The sequence below is a fragment of the Miniopterus natalensis genome, chromosome 12 (genome assembly GCF_054644295.1).
Source record: "Miniopterus natalensis isolate mMinNat1 chromosome 12, mMinNat1.hap1, whole genome shotgun sequence".
In the NCBI taxonomy this organism is placed as follows: domain Eukaryota; kingdom Metazoa; phylum Chordata; class Mammalia; order Chiroptera; family Miniopteridae; genus Miniopterus; species Miniopterus natalensis.
In genome coordinates, this window is record NC_142092.1 from 66,969,866 (window position 1) to 66,996,446 (window position 26,581).

Below are 26,581 nucleotides of genomic sequence, written 5' to 3' on the forward strand. Positions count from 1 at the left end.
TTAGGCTAGCAAAGTTGCTGGCTCTCCCTGTTTCACTTGTCACCAAGATCACCACTTTTAACTGACAACACTCCAAATCAAGTGAACCCCTTCCACAGGAGTAGTGAAGCTGCTGGTTTTCATGACCTACCTAACTCTGGTTGAACTACTATACTATCTATCAGGTGGAAAAAAATGGCAGCAATCCATTTTTGGGCAAGGCCACAAACTCGTGTTCTTATTCAAAACTCAGTGGTGTTTATGAATAAATGATTCTCAATTTGTTATAAGGCTATGGCTGTTTTTGACAGTTTTGTCCAACTTTACAATTGCTTTTTGGGGACAGAATTTGTTGACATTCTCACTCACTCATACCAAAAATAAATCTCTTCCTCAGGTATGTTTTCACAATTCTACTAAATGATAAAATCCTAAACTTGGTGAAGCCAAACACCAAGTCTGTAATCAAATTTATTTTCCTGGAATTAGACCCAAGTGGCATAATAGCTAAACTGCTCAAATACAACTCAAACCCAAAATACACTTCAGAGGAAAAACTTCCCAGGGAAAAAAAAGGAATAAAGTCACTCTAGAGTACTGGAATTATTTTCAATTCCAGAAGGCAATAACACAAACATTTGAATATCAAGGAGTTATTTTCAGTTCCCACTTCCCAAAAGCCCTAACTACTGAAGCCACTAGTACCTTCATTGTGTATACATAATCTGAAGAACCAGCCCCAGAACCACCTGTGGCTAGGCCAGAGTACATGGAAAGCCTCAGATCTTGTCACCAGGTAGGTACTCAAATAGGTCCTACACAAGTATACTGAGTGCTACAGCTGTCCCTGGCCACTGTAATTAATCTTTAAAAGATGGCATTTAAAAGACAGCATCATACAAACTCCATATATTTTTTAGGATCAACTGTACAAATAATGGTTTCTTTCCTTTTGCCTGTAAAAAAGAACGTATATGCTTAGGTTTCTGAGTATTTAAGCCCATCAGCATGCCTGGGTCCCTTGCTTACCAGCCCAGGTTTCACTCTTGCCCATCTGAGCATAACCATCCAAACACCCAAGAGTTTTGAGTCTCAGTGTTTATACTCTCAACCAATTAACTAGGTGGTTTGAAAGTATCTCTTCTATTTGCCAATTTTAAGCATCACCTAATACCTGGCGTCTCAGTGCATTTGCCAGATCCCCATCCTCTTCCTCCTCAGAGCTAGCAAGTAATTCCTAATAGACCATGCTCTTAAATTTGCCCTACCTACCTGTGCAATGTCAAATACCACACTTAATGGTGAGTTTCCAACCTCCATCCTGCCTGTTTCCGGACAAAAATTATCAAACAATTGTCTACTCTATTTATATTCACCTTAGAATGCACCTCCAGTCAATAGGCCTTAGCCCCTGACACAACACAGTGACACCTGACCGAGGATGGGCTTAGCCTCTTTGCTGAGCATTGAAAATATGAACACAAATGCTTCAGTTAGTCTGTGTTGAGCATGGGTGCTGGAAAGACACGACAGGGCAGGGCAGAGCAGGGCATCCATTTTCCATCATGGACACAGAAGCAATCAGTCTGAAGGAGAAGAAATATATGAAGTTAAGGCACCAGAGAAGCAGACATAAGCACCAGCATCACTTTGTTCACACTGTAGTTAGACCAGTTACTTCTCCACCATACAGCTCCTTGTATTCAACCCACGTATTTCTGGCTATGCACATCTTTACAAACTCCTAAGACTAGGCCATATTCTCTAAGCTCTGAAGTTTTCTCTAGCTATGATAAACAGGGCAATGAGAGGCAGTGTAGTCTTACTTAACCTTGTGTAATCTTAACCTTTTAGCCTTAGTTTCTCATCTAGGAACCACCACCTACTTGATAAGGTTGTGATGGGGATTATATGAGGTGAGAATGAAGTGCTTGGCAGAGCACCTGACACATGGCAAACCCCACTAAGGTAGTTATTTTCTATATTACCTTGGTTAAACTTATAATTCTGAACATTAGGTAACAATCCCATCACTAATATTTAGAATATGGATGGCACACCAAGCATGTCAAGAAGACAATCAACAGTAATTCGTGCCGGGTGGTATTCTTTTCACATGACAGCACTATATTAGTAACTTGTGAGCAGCCACAACAACTCTGAATCTACATCTATTTCTCCCACATGTTTCTAGCCCCCTTGTGTTTTGATCTTTCATCTACCTTTGCAGGATCATTTCCACTAATTTACCAATGTTGCTTGAGATCTGTTTGCTTAGTTGTTGTTTTTTTAACCCTCACCCAAGGATATTTTTTCCATTGCTTTTCAGAGAGTGGAAGGGGGTAGGGGGGAGAGAAACATCAATGTGAGCGACACACACTGATTGGTTGCCTCCTGCTTGCACCCCAAAAGGGGCTGAGCCTGCAACCAAGGTACGTGCCCTTCGCCAGAATCATACCCTGGACCCTTCAGTCCAAGGGCCAATGCGCTAACCACTTAGCCAACCAGACAGGGTTGCTTGGTGTTATTTTTATCCTATTGTTTCAAAAGAGAAAACACAGGTCAGAGGTTGAAATTAACTGGTCAGAATTCATATTTATCAAACTTAAGTGAAGAGAATGTAATATATTTTTGGTGAAAGGATCAAAATTATCATGACTATTAGGAAAGGGTGACTAAAGCATTTTCATTTTAAGTTTTTGTCTAATAAAATCTCTCACAGAGAAAGACAGAGATAGGGAAAGAAACAGATTAAATCTCACAAGATTATTTTGATAAAAATCATGTTTAGGACTTGGGTTACTGCATCTTAGTTATGCTGACAGAATCCTGGACAAAGAAGATGCTAAATAATCCAGACAGAACAAATCAACAAAAGTTCCAGCACAAAATCTTTACATAAAGAATTTTATTTCCTCGCAGTTACATAGGTCTACTCCATTCAACATAGGGAAAAACAATTCCTAGAAGGACCATTTGTTGTTAGGTTCACATAAGTATTATTTGTCAACAGAAATGAGCACATAATGAGTACTGATTCTATCAACAGTATTAACACTATTATTATAAACATCTCTACAAACGCACATATACCCAGAACGGTGAGATTGTTTTTAAGTCACAAAAAAACACCTTTTTCTACTTCACATCTAAGTTCCAAAGGTTTGCTGCACTGAGCCTCTTTCTGGCCAGCCGATAGCTATTTTTCTACCTTATCTTCCTCCTTCCCAATCTTTTAGCCCCAAGATTCTCAAGGTGTAAGTATAAAGAATTCAGTGAATTGATATTCATCTCCATCTTATGAGTGACTGATGTTCAATTCATTTCTACTTATGGATAAAGGCTACTTGTAAGTAGCCTGTTAACTCACTACTACTAAAATTCAACTAAACTTAATCTTAACCCTAAAATTCAACTAAAATTAATGAGACTCTTTTGTATTATACTAAGAAAACTGGCTACCACAAAATGGTGGCAATGTTGCAAATATCCTACTGCAAATACATACATAAAACTGGTTGAAAATCTTGTAATTCTCGGAACTGTTGGGGGAATTAATAGAAGCTTTCAATTGCTGCTATTCTTGCTTTTTAATCTTCAATTATGGCTCAATCAGCAACATCATTATCAAGTTAGTTTGATACAATGCTGTATATAATGATAGGTATTGCAGCAATAGTATCCTTATTTTTAAAATTTCCAGTAATTAGACTTTGAAATGTATATGGCATGTTTCAAATATGAACTATACCACAGTTGTTAAAGCACATTTATCATCCTTCCCCAAAATTTGTACATAATATTCAACTGCCAATGAATTATTCTCATCTGGAAAGCAGAAACAGGCAGGTTAAGTAGGTAACAGATCCCGCCTAAGTCAGCTGTGATAAAAAAAAGCTGGCATCACTACCACAGCCAAGCAAGGAACTCCAGGCTGCCAGGTCACACTGCTTCTAGTCTAGTTGTCCTCCTAAACCTTTTCTCTTTTTAGCTACTTCAGTTAAATATTACAAACTCGCCCCACCCATTATCTTCTAATTTTCACAACCCCAAAATTCTATCCATGGCTTCTTAGAATCACATCTTCCCTTAACTGACCTTCAATGCCATCTTAAAGAATTCTTTGTCTAGGAAAATCTCTGTTCTCCCAATTTCCGTTTTTATAAGGAAAACCCACACCTTAGACTATAACATTCATAAAAGCTCCTTTCTTCGTGCCCAAGGAAAGGCGTTTCAGACCAAGGGATAGCATGGAGGGCTGTCTTCCTGATGTCTACCTGGAAGTAGATTTTCAGCTCTTAGATATAATAGCAGATCCTTCTTGCCCCCACTCCCTAAACTCAGATCCCTTAGCATTAAGGGTCAACTGTATCCCCTTATCCCTCCATTCCCCCAGCAGTTAAAGAAAAGTGACTGGATAGCCACTGAGTAAGTCAAGATTCGCAAGTCGGAAAGGCAAGGAAAAGGAGGCGGAGTACATATTTTTTTTAATTTATTTATTGATTTGAGAGTGTGTAAGAGGAGAGGGGGGAGACAGAAAGAGAGAGACATCGATTTGTTGTTCCACTTATTTATGCAGTCATTGGTTGATGCTCGTATGTGCCCTGACCCAGGATTGAACCCACAACGTTGGCATCTCAGGATAACACTCTAATCAACTGAGCTACCTGGCCAGTCCTCCATGTAATTTTATTAGAGTTTTCATACATGCTCTTAGAATGCGCTAAAGGCTCATTCCTTCTCTCAGATTTTGAGGCTAAGGGGTAAGCAGTATTATTTTTCACAAAATCTTGGCTCTCTATTGTTTAATTATGAGTTTTACAAGCATTGTTTTCTTGTATTTTTCTGATTCCTTGCTCTTGATTCTTCAGTTAGGGCTTGTTGCCACCTAGTGTACTAAATAGGAATAAACGCCAATGCATTACCACAGGTTCTCACCTCTGTGCTTCCAGAAGATACCACTAGATGGAGACTTTAAACTTGAAGTAGAAGGAGAGCTCCTAAACCCATCCAGAAAACCAGTCAGCAAAAAAAAATAACAGGTTCACACAAATAAAAAGAAACATGTCCAAAATAATGAGTTAAATAAAAATAAAAATCTTTTGGAGGCAGTATGGCACAGCAGTTAAGAAAGACGACTTGACTCTTCTGAACATAATCACAAAAACCCACAAAAAATTTACCAACTTTAATTAGCAATATATAAAAATTCTAATACATCATGACTATATGAAGCTTACCCCAGGATTGCCAGGCTGGTTCAATTTTCAAAAAGGATAATCCATTATGAGCAGCAAGGAAGCGGCAAAGATGCAAACTCACTCTCATTTTCCCAGTGCACCATGCTATCTTGCATTAGGGTGACTTTTAGCAACATAACCCTGCAACTGCCAGGGGAGCACAATTCATATGAAAAGCTAAGACTCCCTTCATTCTCAATAGTACCACAGTGTCAAGCCTGACACTGAAAAGGAGGCCAAGCTGCAAATGGAAGCCTGAAAATGCTAATCTAGGCTTTTACCCTGTTCTTGGGCTACAAGATGGTTCCTGCTACTTGAAAACGCTGATTCCCCTTCCTTAGAGCAATTTCAAGGTAAGAGAATTAGGAATGTAAAATCCTGATCTAAGTGGGAAGATGGAGCCCAAGTGGCTCGATTTGGCAGAACTGCCTTGGAAACTTGGCAGCTGAAATGAGAACCAGAGATTTTTTAAAACATACTGTATCTTTATCTTAATATAAGAGCCTTGTTAAAAAATAAAATATAGAAATAATAAAAATTACCCTACTATCCCATCTGCCCAAAGATATCACTAATAAACAATTCAGTGTATCTTCTTCCAGGCTAAAATCTGCCTTCTCCTCAGTGATTCTATAGTATTCCATTGCATGGATAACCACAATCCATTTAACCAGGCCCCTATTAAACTTATGAGCTGTTTCCAATCTTTTTGCTATTATAAATGCTGAGAGAAAAGAGTACCTGTGACTATACATTTTGCATACTTGTCATTTCTTATAGGATAAATACCTATGAATACTTATAAATACCTATGAATATTTATGAACTGTTAAATCTGCAATTTTAAACTTTAAAATGCTAAACCTGCAAAAATAAACCTGCACAGCCCAGCCAGGCATGGCTCAGTGGTTGAGCATTGACCTAGGATCCAGGCGATTGGGGTTCGATTCCCAGTCAGGGCACATGCCCGGGTTGCAGGCTCGATCCTGTCGGGGGCATGCAGGAGGAAGCTGATCAATGACTCTCTCATCATTGATGTTTCTCTCTCTCTCTCTCCCTCTCCTTTCTTCTCTCTGAAATCAATAAAGATATATTTTAAATAAATAAACCTCCACACTTTCAGTTTTGACAGATATCAGATTACTCTCCTAAGAGTTCCCATTTTCTCACACCATCTGCACTGACGATTATCATTCTTGAATATAAGTTGCAAACTCAAATCCCGACAGGAGACTGACAGGAAACATGAATGGATGAAGGAGGCCATACGGGTCTGTGACAACCTCAGAATGCATGCTCATTTAAAGAGAGCAGGCTTCTCTGTTCCAGCCAAAAGGTGCCACATAGAGATGCAGGCCATGTTAGATCTTCCAGTTTATTAAGAAGGCCAGAAACCCAAATTTTTATGAAACGCTTGCAGGTTTTAAATGTTGGCAACTAACATGCTTTTATTTAAACATCTACGGAGTGAAACAAAATACACCTATAGGCCAGGCTACATTTAGACATGGGACTTTGTGCTAGTAAGTAAGAAGGATGAAACGCACTTTCACTCTGAACCTCACTATCTGAGGTGCTTATCTTTCCCTGTGCTCGCCAATAGAGAAGGTATTCATTCACCTCTGGTTCACAGCGACTGGCACCTTCAGAAGAAAGATGCTTTTTTCCTTCAGATTCATATCTATAAACAAGTATTGGACACACACACACAGAAAGATATGTAATTTCAGGTACAGAGGCTAAAGCGTTGTCTTAGTTGACCAAAGTGTGCCCAGAAAAAGCATGTGAGGACTGCCCTAGCCGTTCTCAGTGGTTAGAGCGCTGGCCTGTGGACTGAAGGGCCTGGGGTTCAATTCCAGCCAAGGGCACGTACCTTGATTGTAGGTTCAAGCCCAGGCCCAGGTTGGGGTGCGTGCGGGAGGCAACCAATCGATGCGTCTCACATCAATGTGTCTCTCTCATTGATGTTTCTCTCTGCCCCCCTCTCCCTCCCACTCTCTCTGAAAAGCAACGGAAAAAATATCCTTGGGTGAGGATTTAAAAAAAGAAAAAGCAAAAGCATGTGAGGACTCATTTGGGACTGAGTCGCTATACTCTCCTCAGCATACATAGAGCACCACAAGATTTTTTAGAGAAAATACTAATTTGTAAAACTACGTAACTTTGAAGAGGGGAGCTGTGATAATCTAGGGTTCCCTCCACTACTTGATACATTTTCCTAACATAGCAAATTTTCTTTGGTGAGACATCAAAAAAGGTAGAAGAATTCCCACACATCTCCCTTTGTTATCAGACTGAATTTAAACAAGCACTTTCAGCATTTTTTAAAAATGAAATAAAACACAGGTTTATACAAATCTTTCTCTGCTCTCAAAATGTTACTGCAGTACTGCTCCCTTAGGAAGAATAATTTCAGCAGCCTATCCAGGGTCAGTTTCTTCTCATTCCTTCTCAGTCATCCATTACAAATCTCCAGACCCATATGTTCATTCCCTGCACCCACCAGAGATAATGGCAGAGATCCATGACTATCCAAGGTCCCAACAAGAGCTTTTGAATGCAACTATCTTTTCATCAATTGTAAACAAGCCCTAAACTCTTGGCTCCATAGGGAGTCCCTACCAAGTCAGTATAAACTCTGAAACAGGGGCAGAGGTCAAGGGGATGAGAGCTCAGCCTAAGCTCTGGATCTCATGCCACTCCCACCCTGTTCAAAAGAATCCTTATCAGAAATCCAGGCCCAGTGTTAGATCTTCCCAGCAAAAGGTCACATTCAGGAGACTTGATCTAGCAGTGATGTAGCAGATTCAGGTGAAGTTTTAGAAGCAAGCTCTTGACACAGTTTTATGAATGCAAAATACCTAAATCACTAACAGAATGTTGTGGAGGAAAGGTCACATTAAAGGGAAAACAAGGGAAATTTGTGAACTTATCTTCATTTATTTTCAGGAAAGAACCTGTCTGATAAATGAATAAATTCTTAACATGAGCCACAGAATGTATTTCTCTGGGAACCTACTCCATCGTGAATTATTCTACTTTGTGTCCAAAATCATTCTAATATATGCAAAAGAGCCCAAATGACACTTAGAAAAAGTCTTTATTCTTCTATACACAAAAAGCCCCATTATATATGCTATAAATCATTATATTGCCTTAAACTCTTTCATTAGCTTTTGAGATTTGTCACAGTCAAGAGTACTAGAGACAGGAGAAAAGATTACTTAAAACAGCAGCTCAAAAGTCTGAGATATTTCTCTACTATATACTTGGGGTGAGTCATTTACCTTCTCCAGGCCTCAGTGCTCTCATCTGTAAGATAGGTTTTTTGAGTGCTAAATGAAAATGCATGTGAAACATTTAGTGTGTAATAAATGTTAGCTCCCATTATTATATAATGATGATGATATAAAGCCACATATCCTCAGATTTTGTCTCTGTCTTCCTAACTAAACCAGAGTCCCTCAAGGGCAGGCATTCTGCCTTAGCTTGGCACACACATCAAAGAGGGAAAGAAAACAGGGAAGGAAGAAAAGAACAATGAACTAGGTACTACAACATCAAACTTAAAATTAGATAAATTTAGCCCCGGCCAGTGTTGTTCAATAGTCAGAGCATCAGCCACCCACAGAAGGGTCCTGGGTTCGATTTCCAGTCAAGGGCAATTACCTGGGTTTCCAGTCTACTCCCCGCCCACGGTTGGGGCTCGAGTGGGAGGCAACCAGTTGATGTGTCTCTCTCACATTGGTGTTTCTCTCTCCCCCCTTTCCTTCCACTCTCTGAAAAGCAATGGAAAAAATATCCTCATGCAAGGATAAAAAACTTTAAAAAAGATAAATTTATATGATATAACCATTCTCACTCCCAATGAATATATGCAAAATGCCTGACACATAAGGAATACCCAATAAATGTTCATTTTCTTTCCTTCCTTGATCTCTAACAGGCAGCCCTAAGTCTATTCTCTTCAGACCACACTTGGGCTTATTTGAACTGTTCTCTGAGAGCAAAGACTGAGAAATATAGTTCAACAACTATAAATGGACCCACTAAGAGATGGTAGAGAATATTGGAATTTTGGATAGAACCTATGGTTACACTAGCTGAAATGTATATTTCTCTTTTGTAGCTTGAAGAATCCACAAAAGTCTCCGTGGGATCCTAAAACACTTGACAAATGAATGCAAAGCCAGAGAGAGCAGGCTAGTGGTGCTAGGCTGTCTTATTCTGAACTGTTTTTTATCTTGCCTGTTCATCCTACCATCACCCATGGATCCCTGCGTGGTGAAAAGAGAGGGCAAAGATTAATTTAACCTTCAAGCTTCTTTTAAAATGCTCATTTATCCGGCCAGTGTGGCTCAGTGGTTGAGTGTCGACCTATGAACCAGGAGGTCACTGTTCAATTCCTAGTAAAGGCACATGCCTGGGTTGTGCATTCCATCCCCAGTAGGAGGCATGCAGGAGGCACCCAATCAATGACTCTCTCATCATTAATGTTTCTCCCCTCTCCCTTCCTTTCTCTGAAATCAATAAAAACATTTTAAAAAAATAAAATAAAAACAGGGCCTCATTTATCTAGGCCTTTATCACTAGAAAAAAATACATATATATAAAATATATATGTTTTGAAAGTCTAGGTTAGCAAGAATCTGAAGTACATAGTGTTTTTAAAATCATAATAGTCAAGATTTTTAATTGCACAAATTTTTTCCCTCAGAATTCTCTCTATAAGGCCTTACACTACTTTCCAAAGAGAAAGTGCATAGTCTGAGTGTTTGTTTTAAATAAGCAGAGGGTTAACTTCTTTAGTTTCCTAAGAGGTTAAATAAATGGGTTGGCAGATGGTCATTTGGGAGGTTACCTGCTGCTGGTTGGGGGAAGGGGCCCAAAATATTCTAACAGTCAACCAGATGGTAAAGAACAGTCTTGGCCAAAGTGGTGAGCAGTATATGAGGCTCTGCTCCTCTGGGGGAACTACTTATGAAGCAGTAACTTACACCTGCTAACATCTGGAATGATTTACCTTTGTGTCATTAAGAAACACAGGCTAGTCTAATTGAATAAAATGCAGTTACAACAGCCCATGAGTACAGAGACTGAGAATTTCAATTAGCCTAGAATAGCAAAAACTTAATAGTGTTTACCACTGCCCAACCAGCATGGCTCAGTGGTTGAGCATTGACCTGTGATCCAGGAGATTTCAGTTCGATTCCCAGTCAGGGCAAATGCCCAGGTTTTGGGCTCGGTCCCCAGTGTGGGGCATGTAGGAGGCAGCCAATCAATCTCATCATGATGTATCTCTCTCTCTCCCCCTCCCTTCCCCTCTCTAAAATCAATATATATATATTTTTTAAATAGTGTTTACCATTTGTCAAGCATTATTCTAAATACATATATTACTTCACTTAATCCTCACAGCAGCCGTATAAAGTAGGAATAACTTTTTATTGCCCCATTTTACAGATGGAAACACTGAGTCAGAGAGAGTAAATAACTTAGCCAAGATTACAGAGATAGTAAATACTGAAGCCAAGCAATCTTAAGCCAGAACCCATGCTCTTAATTCTAAAGAGTTTGGCTTATAGCCCGGCTGGGCGTGGCTCAACGGTTGAGCGCTGACCTAGGATCCAGGTGATCGGGGTTCGATTCCCGGTCAGGTCACATGCCCGGGTTGTGGGCTCGATCAATGACTCTCTCATCATTGATGTTTCTATCTCTCTCTCTCCCTCTCCTTTCCTCTCTCTGAAATCAATAAAGACATATTTAAAAAAAAAAAAAAGAGTTTGGCTTATATAAAAAATTAAAGGGCTGAACTGAAATGCAGACAAAAAATTTATACACAAGTATGTTAACTGTGGCATTATTTATAATGTACAGAAACTGGAAGCAATCTAAATGTCCAACAATAGGAGAATGGGTAAATAAATCATGGTAAGGTTATTATAATAAAATATTATACTGCCATTAAAAATATTTATGAAAAATGTTTCATGACTTGGAACAATGTTCCCAATGTAATGCTGAGTGGGAGGAACAGAATATAAAATTGTATATATGATTCCTATTTATTGATTTATGTAAAAAATAAGCTCAGCCCTGGCCAGGTACTCGGTTGGAGCATCATCCAATATACCAAGGTTGTGGCTTCGAGCCCCAGTCAAGCCACATACAAGAATCAACCAATGAGTGCATAAATAAGTGGGACAACTCCATGTTTCTCTCTCTCTCTCCATCCCTTTCTCTAAAATCAATAAATAAAAATTAAAAAGAAATATATTTTTAATAAGCTCAGACGCAAATCAAAGGATATATTCTCAAAAAGAAACAATGGCTTTTTCCAGGTGGTGAGATTGGGGTGTTCATATTTTTTCTTTTAATGTTTTCCACAATGAATATGCACTGCCGTACTATCAACTTAAACAAAGGCAATTTTTTTCTTTTCATCAAGCTACACCAAGATCGTTAAGCAGTTGGTAAAAATAGCTAAAATGCACTTATTCTAACTTTAAATAGTTACTTTCCTTGGGATAATATCCTCTGAACATCAAACAGTATAGTCAGCACATACCAAAAAGAATGCTCATCTTCAACTCTGGAAAATGAATTAAAATGAGTATTTTCAATTTTGGTCAATGTTTACTCTCTAATTACCTATAGGATTATTTTATAAGTAGAGAAATAGATTTAACTATTTACAGGCCAAAAACTCAGGAATGACTCTGCTGAAATAGATAATAAGGTACAAAAGTTTGACTTCGGAGGAAGAACAGCTGTTGCTAATCCAACTATTTACCCTTTGACCCTCTCTCTGGCCAATGACTGAACAGTATCAATTGTTTTCCTGTATTATGTGCTGTTTACAATCCCTGAGAGGCATGAAAGGAATTAATAATTTAGCCTAGTAAGCTGACAGCCTTTATTGGGGAGCCCCTTGTCTGTGGGACAGAAATCAGAGCAAGTAGCGGTCCTTAAGTCACAGGTCCCTTTACTGTTTCTGTTTTATAGCCTAATTGGCCCCCAAACATAAATCAATTATTTCTCCTGTTTTAAGCAACAATGACTTCTATTCTCTAACTTCCCTTGTATCAAGTCAGTCCTTGTTCTCTTGGGTTTTACAACTACACGGTAAACACGATGGCTAAGGAAAAAACTCGGGGAGCAGGGCAGACTGGGGTTATTTGGAAAGAGAAGCACAGAAAGGTTATGCTGTTTTGAACTTCTCTTGACCTTTGACTGCCCTTGTCCCTAGCTTATGCTAACAGGCAGGGTACAGAGATGCTTCTTGTAGAAATGAACTTAGCCTGAACCTGTGCCCTAACATTGGACTCCAGGAAGCTCAGGAATCATAGGAAGGCAGTCAGAGTGGGAAGAGCTGCCCATATTCTAAACATGGCTACCTATCTGCTCTATCACAGAAAAGGTGCAAAAAAAAAAAAAGAGGCTATTTGAACTGGACAAAGTCAGTCAGTCCTTCCTCAAGTAGTCCCAACATGTCCCACCTGTTGTCCCAAACTTACTGTCTACAACCACTGCAAGGCACAATAAGAAATCAGCAACAATGGTATTTTCTGGCCTAAAATAAGCAAGTCTGAGCACGCTTTCCCTATCAGGAACTGGGGGTGGAGATTAGGGAAGCCATTGGGGCCTCTAAATTCCCAAGATGCATCACTAAGAAATCCCTATTGTTCTCAATCTTATGTGCAAAAGTCATGAAGTATTAACATAGGAGATGTCACTCCTTCCCAGTCAGAAGCCAAAGAATTTACAGTATCACCAACAACCAATTTAACACAACAAACACAGGCCATCTTAGTCTTGAGATTTCCCATCACTCAGTAGGGCTGACTATGATCATTTGAACCCCAAAACTGGTTCAAATCGAAATAATAAATTTTTATTTCTGCCCATTATTATATATTTCTTCATGTATTTCTTCAAAGAGAAAGAATAAAAACACTACTAACTTCACAAAGATAATATGGGGCTTATTGAGAATATTAGCCACATAAGCTAAGCACAACTTTTAAAAGAAAAATGACTTTTTTAGGTGATTCCCATTCTGTACCAATATATAAAATGATTCAATATTTATTCATTCTCATGGAATGGAGAGGTCTGTAAGTCATCACATCTAGCTAGAGATTCTCCGCAGAAATGTTAAATGAATTAGAATTAGTTGGCCCAGAACGAGGAATCATCCAATAATAATCTTATGAAAATAACAAGGGCCTTTCCTAGAAGACGGGCATGATCCGTTTGCAATGCTACTGAGTGCAGAAAAGGAGAATAAGTTTGGATATTATGTGCTACACTAGAGGTTTAAAAAACGTTTTTTCAAATAATTCCAGACAAGAAAATATTTTCCAATACACAGTTAATACATGAAGGCAGGAACTAGGCTTATTTGTGTATACATAGAGCATAGAAATGGGCCTGGAGCAGAGAAAACACTCAATATCTGAGTTGTCAATTATCTGACATGTTTTATGGATATGTATAGTCCTGTCTGAAATATTATGGGGCATCTTAATGTCGTTCCTAGTGTTCAAAGTTGCTTCTAAGAAAGAACCAAAACTCAAGAATTTACCTTTTCCTCCTCCTAAATGAAGGCTATTCATACAGGAACAAAGAGAAAATAGTATGTTCATTCATAGCTACTGGAATTTCAGGTGGCAGAGCAGGGTAAACTGAGCATATACTACCTACAAAACTGATTCTGAACTTTCAGCTTCTAGAAAGACAAATCTATTTCCATTGTGTTTGATAAACATTGTGGGATTTATTTGTCTTGCAATTAGTAAGTATTAGTTGAACAAATATAAATGTTTATACTATCAAGGTGTGTGTAGGGGGGGAGTATGTGAGAAGATCCACAATGTCAGAGAGATGATATTAACCAGGATGGTGATGAGGTAAACTTTTCCACTTACCCCAACAGCAGATTGGTGACAAATAGCCAGCCCCATGACCCTAAAAAGTATCAGAACTAGAAAAATAACTCTAGATCATCTCATACATTCTCAATCTAAATTATCATTAGACCTTTTGACATTATAGCAAAATAAGGTCTGTATGCACTGGATATTCCCACATCCTATTTCTAATAGTTATAACAATATCTGAGAATGATGAATGCCACATCTTGAGAGCACTGGGAACACAGATGATTATCTATGATCAAGACTTACATAATCCTGCCTGGCTGGTATTGCTCAGTGGTTGAGCATCAACCTGTGATCCAGGAGCTCGTGGTTCGATTCCCAGTCAGGGCACAAGCCTGGATTAGGGGCTCAATCCCCAGTAGGGGGCATGCAGAAGGCAACAGATCAATGACTCTCTCTCATCATCAATATTTCTCTCTCTCCCGCTCCCTTCCTCTCTCTTACATCAATAAAGACATACTTGAAAAAAAGAAAAGACTTACATAGTCCTTCCCTGGCCAGGTGTGGCTCAGTTGGTTGAGCATCTTCCTGTGCACCAGGAGGTTGCTGGTTCGATTCCCAGTCAAGTGTACATGCCCAGGTAGGGGACTCAATCTCCCCAGTAGAGGGCATGCAGGAGGCAGCCAATCGATGTTGCGCTCTCTCATCAATGTTTCTCTCTCTCTCCCCCTCTCCCTTCCTCTCTAAAAATCAATGAACTATTTAAAAAAAAGACTTACATGGTCCTGAAAAGCATCATTTAATTAGACCTTGAAATGGTTACTCTCATATCTTAACCTTAAGAATGTAAATGAAGGTGCTTCAGAAATTAAACTGGTATAAAAGTTATCAATTTTAAATATCTAAACCAAGCATAGTCCTTCTTTGAAAGAAATTATGCCAAAACTGGTCAATACTTTAGAAAAGTGGTTGTGGGCATATGGTTGTACATGTACATAAATGACAGCACAATTTTTGTTATTGGTTTGGTGGGAGGATGGATGAACAGGGCAAGGAGATTAGAATCAAATAGAAATTTTCAGCAAACCAATTTTCTATGAAATGGGCTCTATCCTGGCCACTGAATGTATCAGGAGAAGAAATAGACAGCATAACTAGAAAAGATAAAATGACCTCCCCATAATTATAAATTAAAGTTAAAATAAAATCTGAGTCAATAAGGCCTATCAATGACACTTAAGTTATACTTTTAAAAGTACACACACACACATCCTTTTTTGGTCACAAACACTGGGGAACATTCAGAACTTACTAGTGCCTGGGTCAAGCTCTGTCAATTCATCCTGACAAAAACCTAAAGAGAAAACAATAGGAAAAAAGATTATGATTTGTGAATTACTCCAAGGTGACTCCAAATATGAAAATGCAAATATCATATAGTACAAAAAAAAATTCAGACTCACAAGTCAAATTTGGACTTATATATAGCTACTATATATTGCTTGCTGAGCTTCCAATTCATTACCTTTATATTAAAAAAATGGATAGTAACAGCACTTACCAGGAAATAGTAATGAGAATTAAGTGAGATTCTGATATAAAATGCCTATTTAGCATAGTCCTTGGCACACAGTAGGAGCTCAATAAACAGCAGCACAAATAATTATGAGTAAGCACGCAAAGTTAGTTGAAATAAAAATTTATAGGAAAATTACAATTCATTTAATATCTGTCATGTTCTACTTAACATTATCAATTATTTTCCAAAAGAAAGCAAAATATACAAAATATGAACTTACAACAAATATCAAACAGAGTAACTTCACTTAAAATTTTCACAGAGGCCGAAGAATTTTACCTATACACATAAATGGAAGCAAGTCTTCTACTAATAAGTGTGGTAGTCAAGTTGGAATAAATACCTCTCAAAGCATATTTGAGCTCAAAAAGGTCTGAGCTACATCTGTCTGACTGGTGTGTAACTATCACACTGAAAAGAAAAACCAAGCATAGCAAATGAAAAACACACAGAAAGTGTTCTGTTTATAGTTGATAAAAGTTCTTTTTTCCTGTATTGACTGCCTACTTTCTCCAGTTTGCTTTCTGTTCCTTGCCTCCCTTAACCTTGTCTCAAAAGGTCAACCCCCCATTATAATTTTCTATAATACTCTATGTACTCATCAACAGGAATTACTTGTTCATATCTGAAACTGACTCAACTATCAGAATGTTCCACAGGTAAAGGGGCCTGGCCTGCCTTCTTCACAGCTGTATCCCCATTCCCTCTCATAAGCCTAGCACAAAGTAGCTGTTCAATAAACATCAATTGTCACCTTGGCCTGTGTGGTTCAGTAACTAGAGAGTTGGCCTGCACACTGAAGGGTGGAGGGTTCGATCCCCGGTCAAGGACAGGTACCTGGGTTGCAGATTCAATCCCAGCCCCAGTTGGGATTGAAGGCAACCAATCGATACCTCTCTCTCACATCAGTGTTTCTCTCTCTCCCTCTCTTTTTCTCTCCCCCATTTCCACTCTCTCTAAAAATCAAAAGAAAAAAATATCCTCAGGTGAGGATTAACAACAAAAAAACACATCAACTGTAGTATCTCAATGGTAAATTTAAAAATTATGGAACAAAACTAAGACTAGAGGAATATGAGAGCATTTTCTGTCATCAGAGCTAGGCAACCGAAAGCTAGACCAGCAACTGGGAGTCAGATTGAGAAGAGGGATTCAAGTAGTAGGCAAACTGTTTAAACACCACAACTTTGAAAGTCCTTTGCAATCCTGAATGTTTTGGCCACAGCATTCACCAAACATACCATGTTCTGATATGAAGATGCAACCAAACAGTTGCTGATATGAAGATGCTCAAATGAACTACACAGAAAACACAAGTCTGCCTCTAAGTCACAGTCTGGGGGAAGAAAGTCACAGAATCAGAAAGTCTAGCCCTAAAAGCGTGTGGAAGGTCTAAATAAGAAAATCTGATCTGGAACACCAGAGTTTAAAAGCTGCTAAAAATGGTTGAGATGCTGAGAAGACTCATCTCAGAGAAACTTTAAAGCCTTTCTACATAAAGGCAATGGGAATCAGAAAAGCTGTGGAGAGATACCAGGCAATGAGGAAATAACTCATCATTCCACATGGGTTCAATATTGAACATCCTGCCAGAAATGAAACTGAGAATAAACATTCATTTAATATAAACTGACTCAAAAATAGTACAAAAGCACTGGGAGGCAGAGTAGTATAAAGTTAGACCTCTCCTAAATTCTAGTCCAAACAATTTTTAGTTTAGTTATATCTGCTTCAAGCAAGTATGCCCTAATCTGGACCCCAGATTCTGGACATTAATTGAAGGGACTATACTAGAATCTCCAGGAAAGACAAAGCATAATGCATTTTCTGAAAACAAACAACATTCTGAACTCAGAGTAACCAGGTCAAATACAAAGAGAGGGTGACTAAAAAACAAAGAAAATCCTAAGAATAAAGTGGCCTTCTATTGCTTTTATCTGCCTAGCAACCATGGCCCCCTTCTTCTGTTAATGGCATCCTGATTTCTCTCTGGAAACTTACCCTTTTTACATTCTCAGTACATATGCCCAATAGGGATTAACAACAGCGTCTACCTTACAGATCTGATAAATGAGACAGTGTATGTAAAGGCTTTGCACAGTACTTGACAAAGTCAGAGCTCAACATATGAGAGCTACTACTAACTAATCCATAGGGCCCATCCAACCCAGAGCTGTGTCTGTGGTAACAAAGAGCAGATTATAGGAGGGTAACTACTGTCCTATTCATGATATCCTCCTCAAAGACCTGGGATGAAATGTCACTAATGTCACTTTAGTACATGCTATGATTGATTCCTTTTTTTTTAAATTTTTATTTATTGACCTGAGAGAAAGGGAAAAGCTCCAATCTGTTAGTCCACCTATTTATGCATTCACTGGTTGGTTCTTGTATGTGCCTTGACTGGGGATCGAACCTGCAACTTTTGCATATTCGGACTATGCTCTAACCAGCTGAGCTACCTGGCCATGACCATGCTGTGAGTTTTGAACCTTTTTTTATATATTGAGGCTGTAAATTACTTGATGCCATGATTCCAGATGTATGATACCTCCTAAGAAAAGGACTCTTTATATTTCCCTTAAAACAAATTCCTTTAATAATCACAAACAGAGCTGATTACGGAATTCAGTAAGTATGTCTAAAATCCCCCCACCAGCCCTGAGACCATTGGCTAATAAAGTTGTCTCTGGTTTTACAGACCACCCATAGAGCAGGAGGCCTGAGAGATACGAAGAACAATGCTAATCCTACCTCCTGATGACAAATCCATGGAATGGCTAGATCTGGCTACCATTCTCAGGATCTCACCCAGATTCTCAGCAAACAGATCTAGCTAGCAAAAGGATTCCTAACTAGAAGAATCCTAATCACTGCTAGAAGTAACCCCAACGTGTGTTCAATTCAATTCAACACAATGGCAAAGGATATCAGAGTTGTTCAGTAAAAAGCAGACTCCTAAGCCACATAAATACACAAACATAGCCCCAAAACCCTCTGCCTCATAGACTACAACACATTAAAGAGATTAGGAAATGTTCTGAGAAATCCAGGGTCTTTGGCTGTTGACTTAAATTGCTTTAAACGGGATAGACAAGAAACATAGATTGGTTCCTAAAATGATATATCACCAAATCAGCATGCTCATAAGCCATCTAAAATCTAGTGCAAAGCTTATATTCACTTACCAGGCTTTAACTAGGAAGACAAATGCATAGTGAAAAGGGCATGAATCTGGGTTAGAGTTGGATTCAAACCCCAGATTTGCCATTATTTTTCAACTATCCTATACCTATTTCCTGAAATGAGGAAAAAATAGCCATCTTGTTCACTATACATTTGGAGAATATACATATATCACCTACTTTATGGCAAGTGATCAATAGGTAGCTCTAAGTCTAGGAAATTTCTTTAATTCAAAGAAAGATCCAGTTGACAAGCTTTTCTCCAATAGGCATCTGGCAAAAAGAAAAAGATCAGTGACTCCTCAATCTGTGATTGGCTACAGTGACAGGTTAAAAAGTTACTTTTCTTTATTTACTATTTTGACTATAAAATTATATATTTACCACAACAGAATATTTTTTTAAAATATATCTTTATTGATTTCAGAGCAAGGAAGGGAAAAGGAGAGGGAGAGAGAGAAACATCAATGATGAGAGAGTCGTTGATCTGCTGCCTCCTGCATGCCCCTGACCGAGGATTGAGCCTGCAAACCAGGCATGTGCCCTGACTGGGAATCGAACTGCGACCCTAGATGATGCTCAACCGCTGAGCCACGCCCAGCCAGGCACCACAATAGAATCTTAAACTTTGAGTACCCTTTTTTTTTTAAACAAACGTGAACAAATAAAATTTACAGGTAATGCCAGTAAACAAATTCAAGCCTGAAACACTAGCTAACTGTAATCTATAATGTCTTTTACAAAAGCAAGTTAACCGTTACTCTAGGAATGTTTTAATTTAATCTGACAGTAGGAAGGCAGCATGGTCCAATAAAGACCTGGATCCTGGTCAGGAATCTGACAGTCACTCAGTCTATTTTGAAGCCTCAACAGCTCATGGGCAAAAGGTGAGGCCCTTAAAAGGTAAAATTCTACAATTGTAATCTTTCCCCCAAAGAGAAATTATACACACACACACACACACACACACACACACATCCTTCATGATCTGCAACTTCAACTTTATCTCTTGCTTCTCACCCCATCCCACCCTACAGTGTATATTCCCATACTCCATCCATACCGAACTGTAGGCATACCTTATTATTGCACTTTGCTTTATTGAACTTCAGAGAGGTTGCCTTTTTTAGAAACTGAAGAAAAGACCCACACCAGCAAAAAGATCATGACTCATTTTATTATGATATTTGCTTTATTGTGGTGCTCTGGAACTAAACCCACAATATTTCCAAGGTATGCCTGTACAATGTAGCTCCCTGAATTCAACATGCTCTTTAGCCTCCATTCGTTTGCACATATTATTTTCTCCACCTAAGCCAACTCTCATTCACCATTCTGATGTCAGGACTCAGGTCAGGACTCTAACCCTTCCCCCTCCCTCTCCCACACATACTCGAGTCCAAGTCAGGCACTACAGATGCAATAAATGAAGCTACTGGCTTTTCAGGAACCTTTGAAAAAGAGAGGAGAAAAAAAATGGTTTCAAAATCCAAGAAAAACAAATCAGACCTGCAAATGTGAAATTAAAATGTTTTAATTAAATATGAGGTATAACATTATTTCACCTAGTCAATTGTAATTCAAGTTTTATACACTGTAATTTTAAATGTGAGATATGAAATAAAGCAGAGGTTCCAGAAGGAAGTCAAGGATCTAAAAGGATTTTGAAACTGCTCTGGTTAGTTAGGTACCCCTACTCTATGCTCCCACAGTTTTCCCTGTGCCTCTTATAACATTATGATCAGGGACACTGATTGTGAATTCAGGTTCTAGAGAAAGTTGTTTTCCATAATCCCCAACAAAAAGCTAAAAATCTTTACCCAGGATTTGTATTGATATACAACAGTCATTCACTGGTCCTTTCTGGACCAACCAGTTTTGGTCATTTGTATCAGTTTTCCCATTTGCTTTGTCTCCCTAATTATGATTAGGTCCCCAGTGAAACTCCATATCCTTCTTTCAATCAGATCTGGTCTCAGCCCTAACTATATCCACAGTCCCAGGGCTAAAACATGTCCCACGATCCCAGGAAAAGTTGCTCAGTAAATGTTGAAGAACTACTTCTTTCTCCAAAAAGCAATAGTACTACACACCACAATACCACCACAATGAATTTCTTGACAAAATACCAAGTATTAAGAGAAAATAACAGCTCACTATTCTCTACCTTTAAAGTCTAGAAAGAGCTATGCCCAATAGAAATTCCTACGATGGAAATGTTCTCCATCAAATATGGTAGCCACTAGCCACATTTGGCTACTTAGCACTTGGAATGTGCCTAGTGGGACTGAGGAACTGAATTGTTAAAAAATATTTTTATTGAGTTTTAGAGTGAGAGGAAGAGAGAGGGAGAGAGAAACATCCATGTGTGAGAGAGACATCAATCGGCTGCCTCCTTCAAGCACTCTATTGGGGAGATCAAGCCCCAAAACCCGGGCATGTGCCCCCACCAGGAATCCAACCAGTGACCTTCCTGTGCACAGGACGACACACAACCAACTGAGCCACACTGGCCAGAGCAAGGACCTGAATTTTTAACTATTGAATTTTAATTAATTAAGGTAGCCACATAAAGCCAGTGGCTATTATAAAGAACAGGGTAAGACTAGAAAGTCTTCTATTCTACTAAGTTTGTTATGCCATGTTTGGATTCTGTTGCAACTTTAAAGAAAATGAACTATTGCCCGGCCGGAGTGGCTTAGTGGTTGAGCATCGACCTAGGATCCAGGAGATCACAGTTTGATTCCCAGTCAGGGCACATGCTCCGGTTGCAGGCTCGATCCCCAGCAGGGGGCATGCAGGAGGCAGCGGATCAATGACTCACTCATCACTGATTTTTCTCTCTCTCCCCCTCTCCCTTCCTCTCTCTGAAATCAATATATATTTTTAAAAAAAATTAACTGTAGAGCACAATGTGAATGTATTTAACGCCACTGACTACATACTTAAAAATGATTAAAAAGGTAGAATTTGTTATATATAAAAACAGATGAAAGCCTAATAAAAGATAGTGAAATAGATAACTTTTTTAAAAAATTAACTGGAGAGAGTGAATGATAGACAGATGATTCAGACAGATGGACAAGATGCAACAAGATGCAACTGGGGTGCAGTGCAGAGTAGTAAGAGTGAGAAAAAATTTTGACATGAGAACAGGTTTGAGCCCTGGCACCATCACTTACTAAGTATGTTAGCTTAGGAAGTTTACTTCACCTCTCTGAGCCAATTTCCTCACCTGTGGATTGCTGAGGATTCAGTGAGGTGACACACTCAGGTCAGTGGAAAGTGCTTGGTAGCTGTGTTCACTACCAGTGAGAGAGCAGAAGCAGCAACCATGGGATCAGGGGCATGTGGAAGAAATAAGCACTCACCAGAAAAATGGTGCTATTTGAGAAAAACACGCAGAGGAAGCCACATGTAAAAAGCATGGAAACAGAATGTCACCTGGTAATTTGAGTTAACTGGAACCCTAAGCCAGAACCATATCATAAAGGGTTTTAACTGCCATACATGGGAAGTTTTTAGCTTTTTTTCTGGAAGCAACAGTGTCACTGGTGAAAGGAAATAACTGTATATACCTAGGAAGTTTGTCAATACCAGTCCAACTCTGACTACTTCAATACAGGGGCTCTAAAATTTCAACCAATAAACTAAAAGCACAAGGAGCTAAAAGAGAGAGGGGGGGAGGGGAGAGAGATTGATTTGTGGGAGTAGTTAACATACACATGTCGAACCATCCACAGCTCCTTAAATTCTAGGAACTCTTCCTATTTGAAGGGCCCTCCCCCAACTCCATCTTCTAGGCTCCTTTTGCTACGATGAATGGCTTGGATAGAGGCTGGGAAGGAATTTGGGTTTTGGTGGGTATTTTTGAGTAACAAACATTAGCTAGCCACACTATGGCCTGTCTTACAGCCAAGTTGTAGCCTACAAGCTAGTCCTAGACCCAAGCAGATACAGAAACACTTTTCTTTGGATTGGTTGAGCATTAAATTCACATCTGCCACTTTCCTTTCTATCCTGTGAATGGGGTGCCACTTGGGCCATTAGCTTTTGTTTCTCACAGGCAACATGACAAACCATATTTCAGGAATAACCGAAAATGCTTTTCATCGCAGGGACACAGAACCACAAGTCCATACAGCAAAAGCTGGCTGGCAGAGCTTCAAGTCATTTCCCTTTCTCCACCTACAAATGTCAAGGTCACATTTTTAAAAGTGCAACAAAAACAATGCCCTTTTCCTAATGTTATTTTCTTGACATGAAATCTTAGGAGCAAATAAAAGGAATGGGGGAGGGAAAGCCAAGAGTTTTCAATTATGTAACCTATTGTGCCCACATATTTGCTCAGCTTAAATGCCACTTACGAGTGTCGACATTTCTATGGCAACATTAATAACTTCCATTTGATCAACCTACATCACCTTTCATACAGTTTTTTCAGGCTTCTAGCTTTGTAATTACAGCCTTGGAACCAGACTGAAGGCAGAAGAGCCAACCCAAGATTACGATATTTCAGTTTTAAAATATTTCTAAAAAATGAAAACAGTACACAGTTTCAAGGTTGTGACTACAGAATCAGAAGGTGAAAACAGTTTAGGAAGGCAGTTTGGTTTGATGAGTCAGAGGTCATTAGCGTTTCTATGGAAATATAGTAGAGGCATTTCTCAGAAAACTGATATACTGATGAGCCTGACATTTTTACAATTTCTGGTTCTCTGGAGTAACAAAAGAGATTGTTCATAATTCTTCATTCAGCCTGGAGATTAAAGAAATTTCAAAATGCACACATACAAGACAATTTATAAAATACTCTATCGGTTGCCATTTATTCAATCTTTACTATATGCCAGGCACTGGCTGGACACTTTACATAAATCTTACTGAAAGTGGCTACTATGATCTCCATCTTCATATGTGTGTGTGTGCATATATATATATATGTGTGTGTGTGTGTGTGTATGAGATGACTGTATTCTGTTACACGGGAAAAACAACAAAACTCAAAACAAGATAACTTCTATTCAGAACAGTCTGGCTAACGAAATCCCACCTTTGCATGATACATGCTTTGCAACAGACAGAGATATGAGAATCTGAAGTTATTTCAAAGAACAAACCCTAACACTCTCCCAACAGCAGGGCCTCAGAGTCTAAGAACCATCCATACCTTAGATGAGTCCATTTACAAACCTCCTCCAGAAGCAGCTAAAGTAATTTCACCAACCAGATCAAACCAAAGTATAAAAACCTTAAATGAATGAGTAAAATAATTAGGCAAGAGCTAGCTTCTGAAAAATTTTAACTTGCTCCCAGCATGAGTAAGGAAAGTGAAGAAGATGGGTTTTTTGCTCGTTTCCATTTAAAACACTAACTGAAGAGTCTTATAGACCAAGAAGTTCAATTGAACATATAGTCAAAGAGCTTTCGAGGTCACTCCAGGAAGTGTCCCATACCATCCAATAGATGTTTTGATGGAACCGAAGCCAGCTCTGTTCCAGAAATCCATTAGTAAGGAACAGATGCAACCAAAGAGGTGCCCACAAGCAGCAGAATGTACCTTTTCCTATTTTCTTTCAAAGCCCCCATATAAAAATGGAACAACATGGATGCATAAAGGGCTTAAAGATATATGTCCCTTTGGATTAATCCTGGAAATTTGTCTGAAGAAAATGGTCAGAAATAAATAGGACAAAATAGGAAGCAACCTAAAAATTCAACCCCAGGAGAATGATCAATGAAATTATGGTACCCTATTCAATGGAGTATTTTGCAAACACTGTAAATGTTTATCAAGAGTTTATAATGGGCAGATACTGTATTTAAAAATATGATATAAAATTGTACTCTCAGAATGAGCTCAGCTATATTCAAACACATATATACATGAAAAGGCACATTTTGATCTATTTTTTCCCAGTGATTATCTGTAAGTGTGGGCATTATGGCTGGGTTTTTTTCCTCCATTCTACTTTTCTAATTAAAGATGTTATTTTTATAAACAGAAAAGTGCACATTTAAAAAATCCTAAGAACAAAATGATTTGGCTTCTCTCTCTAAAATCAACCACTTCAACTGAAGGGGGGAAGAAACTACCAGACATTCTAATTCTCTAAATGACTTTTTAATTACTTATTAGAAACACAATTCTGGGCACTAATCTTTCTGACACAGTAGTTAGTCAATTAATGCTAAAGCTCAGTACCATCTCTCATGTCCCAGCTTCAGAAACCCATTGTGTCACAACAAAGAGATACAATATATTTAACCTTTCACCCCAGGATCTTTGAGATCTGAAGCAAAGCTAGTTAATCTACCTATGAAATAAACCCAAAAGAAATCTTTTTTAAAAAAAAATGACTCAAACGTGGAGTCAAGATAGAAGAGCAACAACCAACATGTTTAACCAATACTTTTATAGAACTAAATATAAAGGACACTCCACAAACAAGATTAAGGATGAAAAACTACTGCTTCTTCTTAGATGCTAAACTTTCCTACATCCTAAAATTAAGTTCAACAAATATTTACCTATCACTTTTAATGTATAGGGTACACACTGTGCTAGATTACAAAAGGGATACAAAGATGAATGAAGCTGACTACTCCTAGATTCTTACAACCTAAAAGGGAAAATAGAAAACTGATGGATACAGAATTACAAAGTAAATAACCTAAAAGAGGAACTAGCAGCATTGGCCAAACAGCACTTATTTCTTCTTTGGGAGAACTGGAAAAGACTTGATGGCAAGTCGCTCTTGAATCACGCTAGTCAGGAAGGAAAGGGAGAATGTAAATACAGTCAATAATACTCAGTAAGCCAGATAGATAGATGGTTGATGATTGATTGATAGAGAGAGAGAGAGAGAGAGAGAGAGACAGATGATAGATAGATAGATAGATAGATAGATAGATAGATAGATAGATAGATAGATAGATAGATAGATAGATGATAGATAGATAGATAGATAGATAGATAGATAGATAGATAGATAGATAGATAGATGTAGATATATATATAGATCTTTTGGATGTACTTACCCACAGCTGGCAAATATTTCCCCCAGAGGCAATCATAGCCTAAAAGATGATTACATAGGTCCTATCTGAAATGTTCTTCCCATAAATGAAGTCGAGAGGGCAAGAAGGGCCTATCCCAGAACACACACTACCCTCTCATCCTGGGTTGTGATAGTTTTATCCACCCATGTTTTCACCTATACTTCCCAAATGATGAACCCCAAACTTTCAATTCCAGATGAGAATGTTCTCCCAAACCACAGATCCAGCTATCTAAATGCTTACTGTCAATATCTACCAGGTATACCCTATATAGGCTCCATCAAATTCAACATGTCAAATTGAACCTATTATTTTCTCTTTGAAATCTGCTTCTCCTATGTTCCCAAGTCAGGTAGGTTCCAGGTACCACCAACTCTCATCTTCTAAACCAGAGACCTCCAGGGACTCCTAGACTCCCGTTTTACCATCCTCCTCCAAATCCTCACCCCAATCAATCTTATCAATCGCCAGGGCATTTTCATTCTCTCTCAAATCTCCACAGACCTAGTTGAAGCCTTCTTACCACCCTGGAATCCTAGATAATTCTAACTGTTCTCCCTGCTACCTTTCTTCTCTAACTTCCTGGAACTTAGGTTTCCTAATCCACTCAAAAATTCTCTATTAGTTCATCTTCAATGCTTAAGCATGCCATGC

The 26,581-nt window shown here is 38.6% G+C and overlaps 1 protein-coding gene across 1 annotated transcript in view; it reads right to left on the reverse strand.

Annotated features, from left to right (window-relative positions):
- NR6A1 (nuclear receptor subfamily 6 group A member 1) overlaps nt 1-26,581 on the reverse strand; it is a 163,194-nt gene that overhangs the window by 114,856 nt on the left and 21,757 nt on the right. The window contains exon 2 of the mRNA XM_087822906.1: nt 15,414-15,455. Coding sequence (XP_087679032.1) covers nt 15,414-15,455 — 42 coding nt within the window. The remainder of the gene's footprint in view (nt 1-15,413; nt 15,456-26,581) is intronic.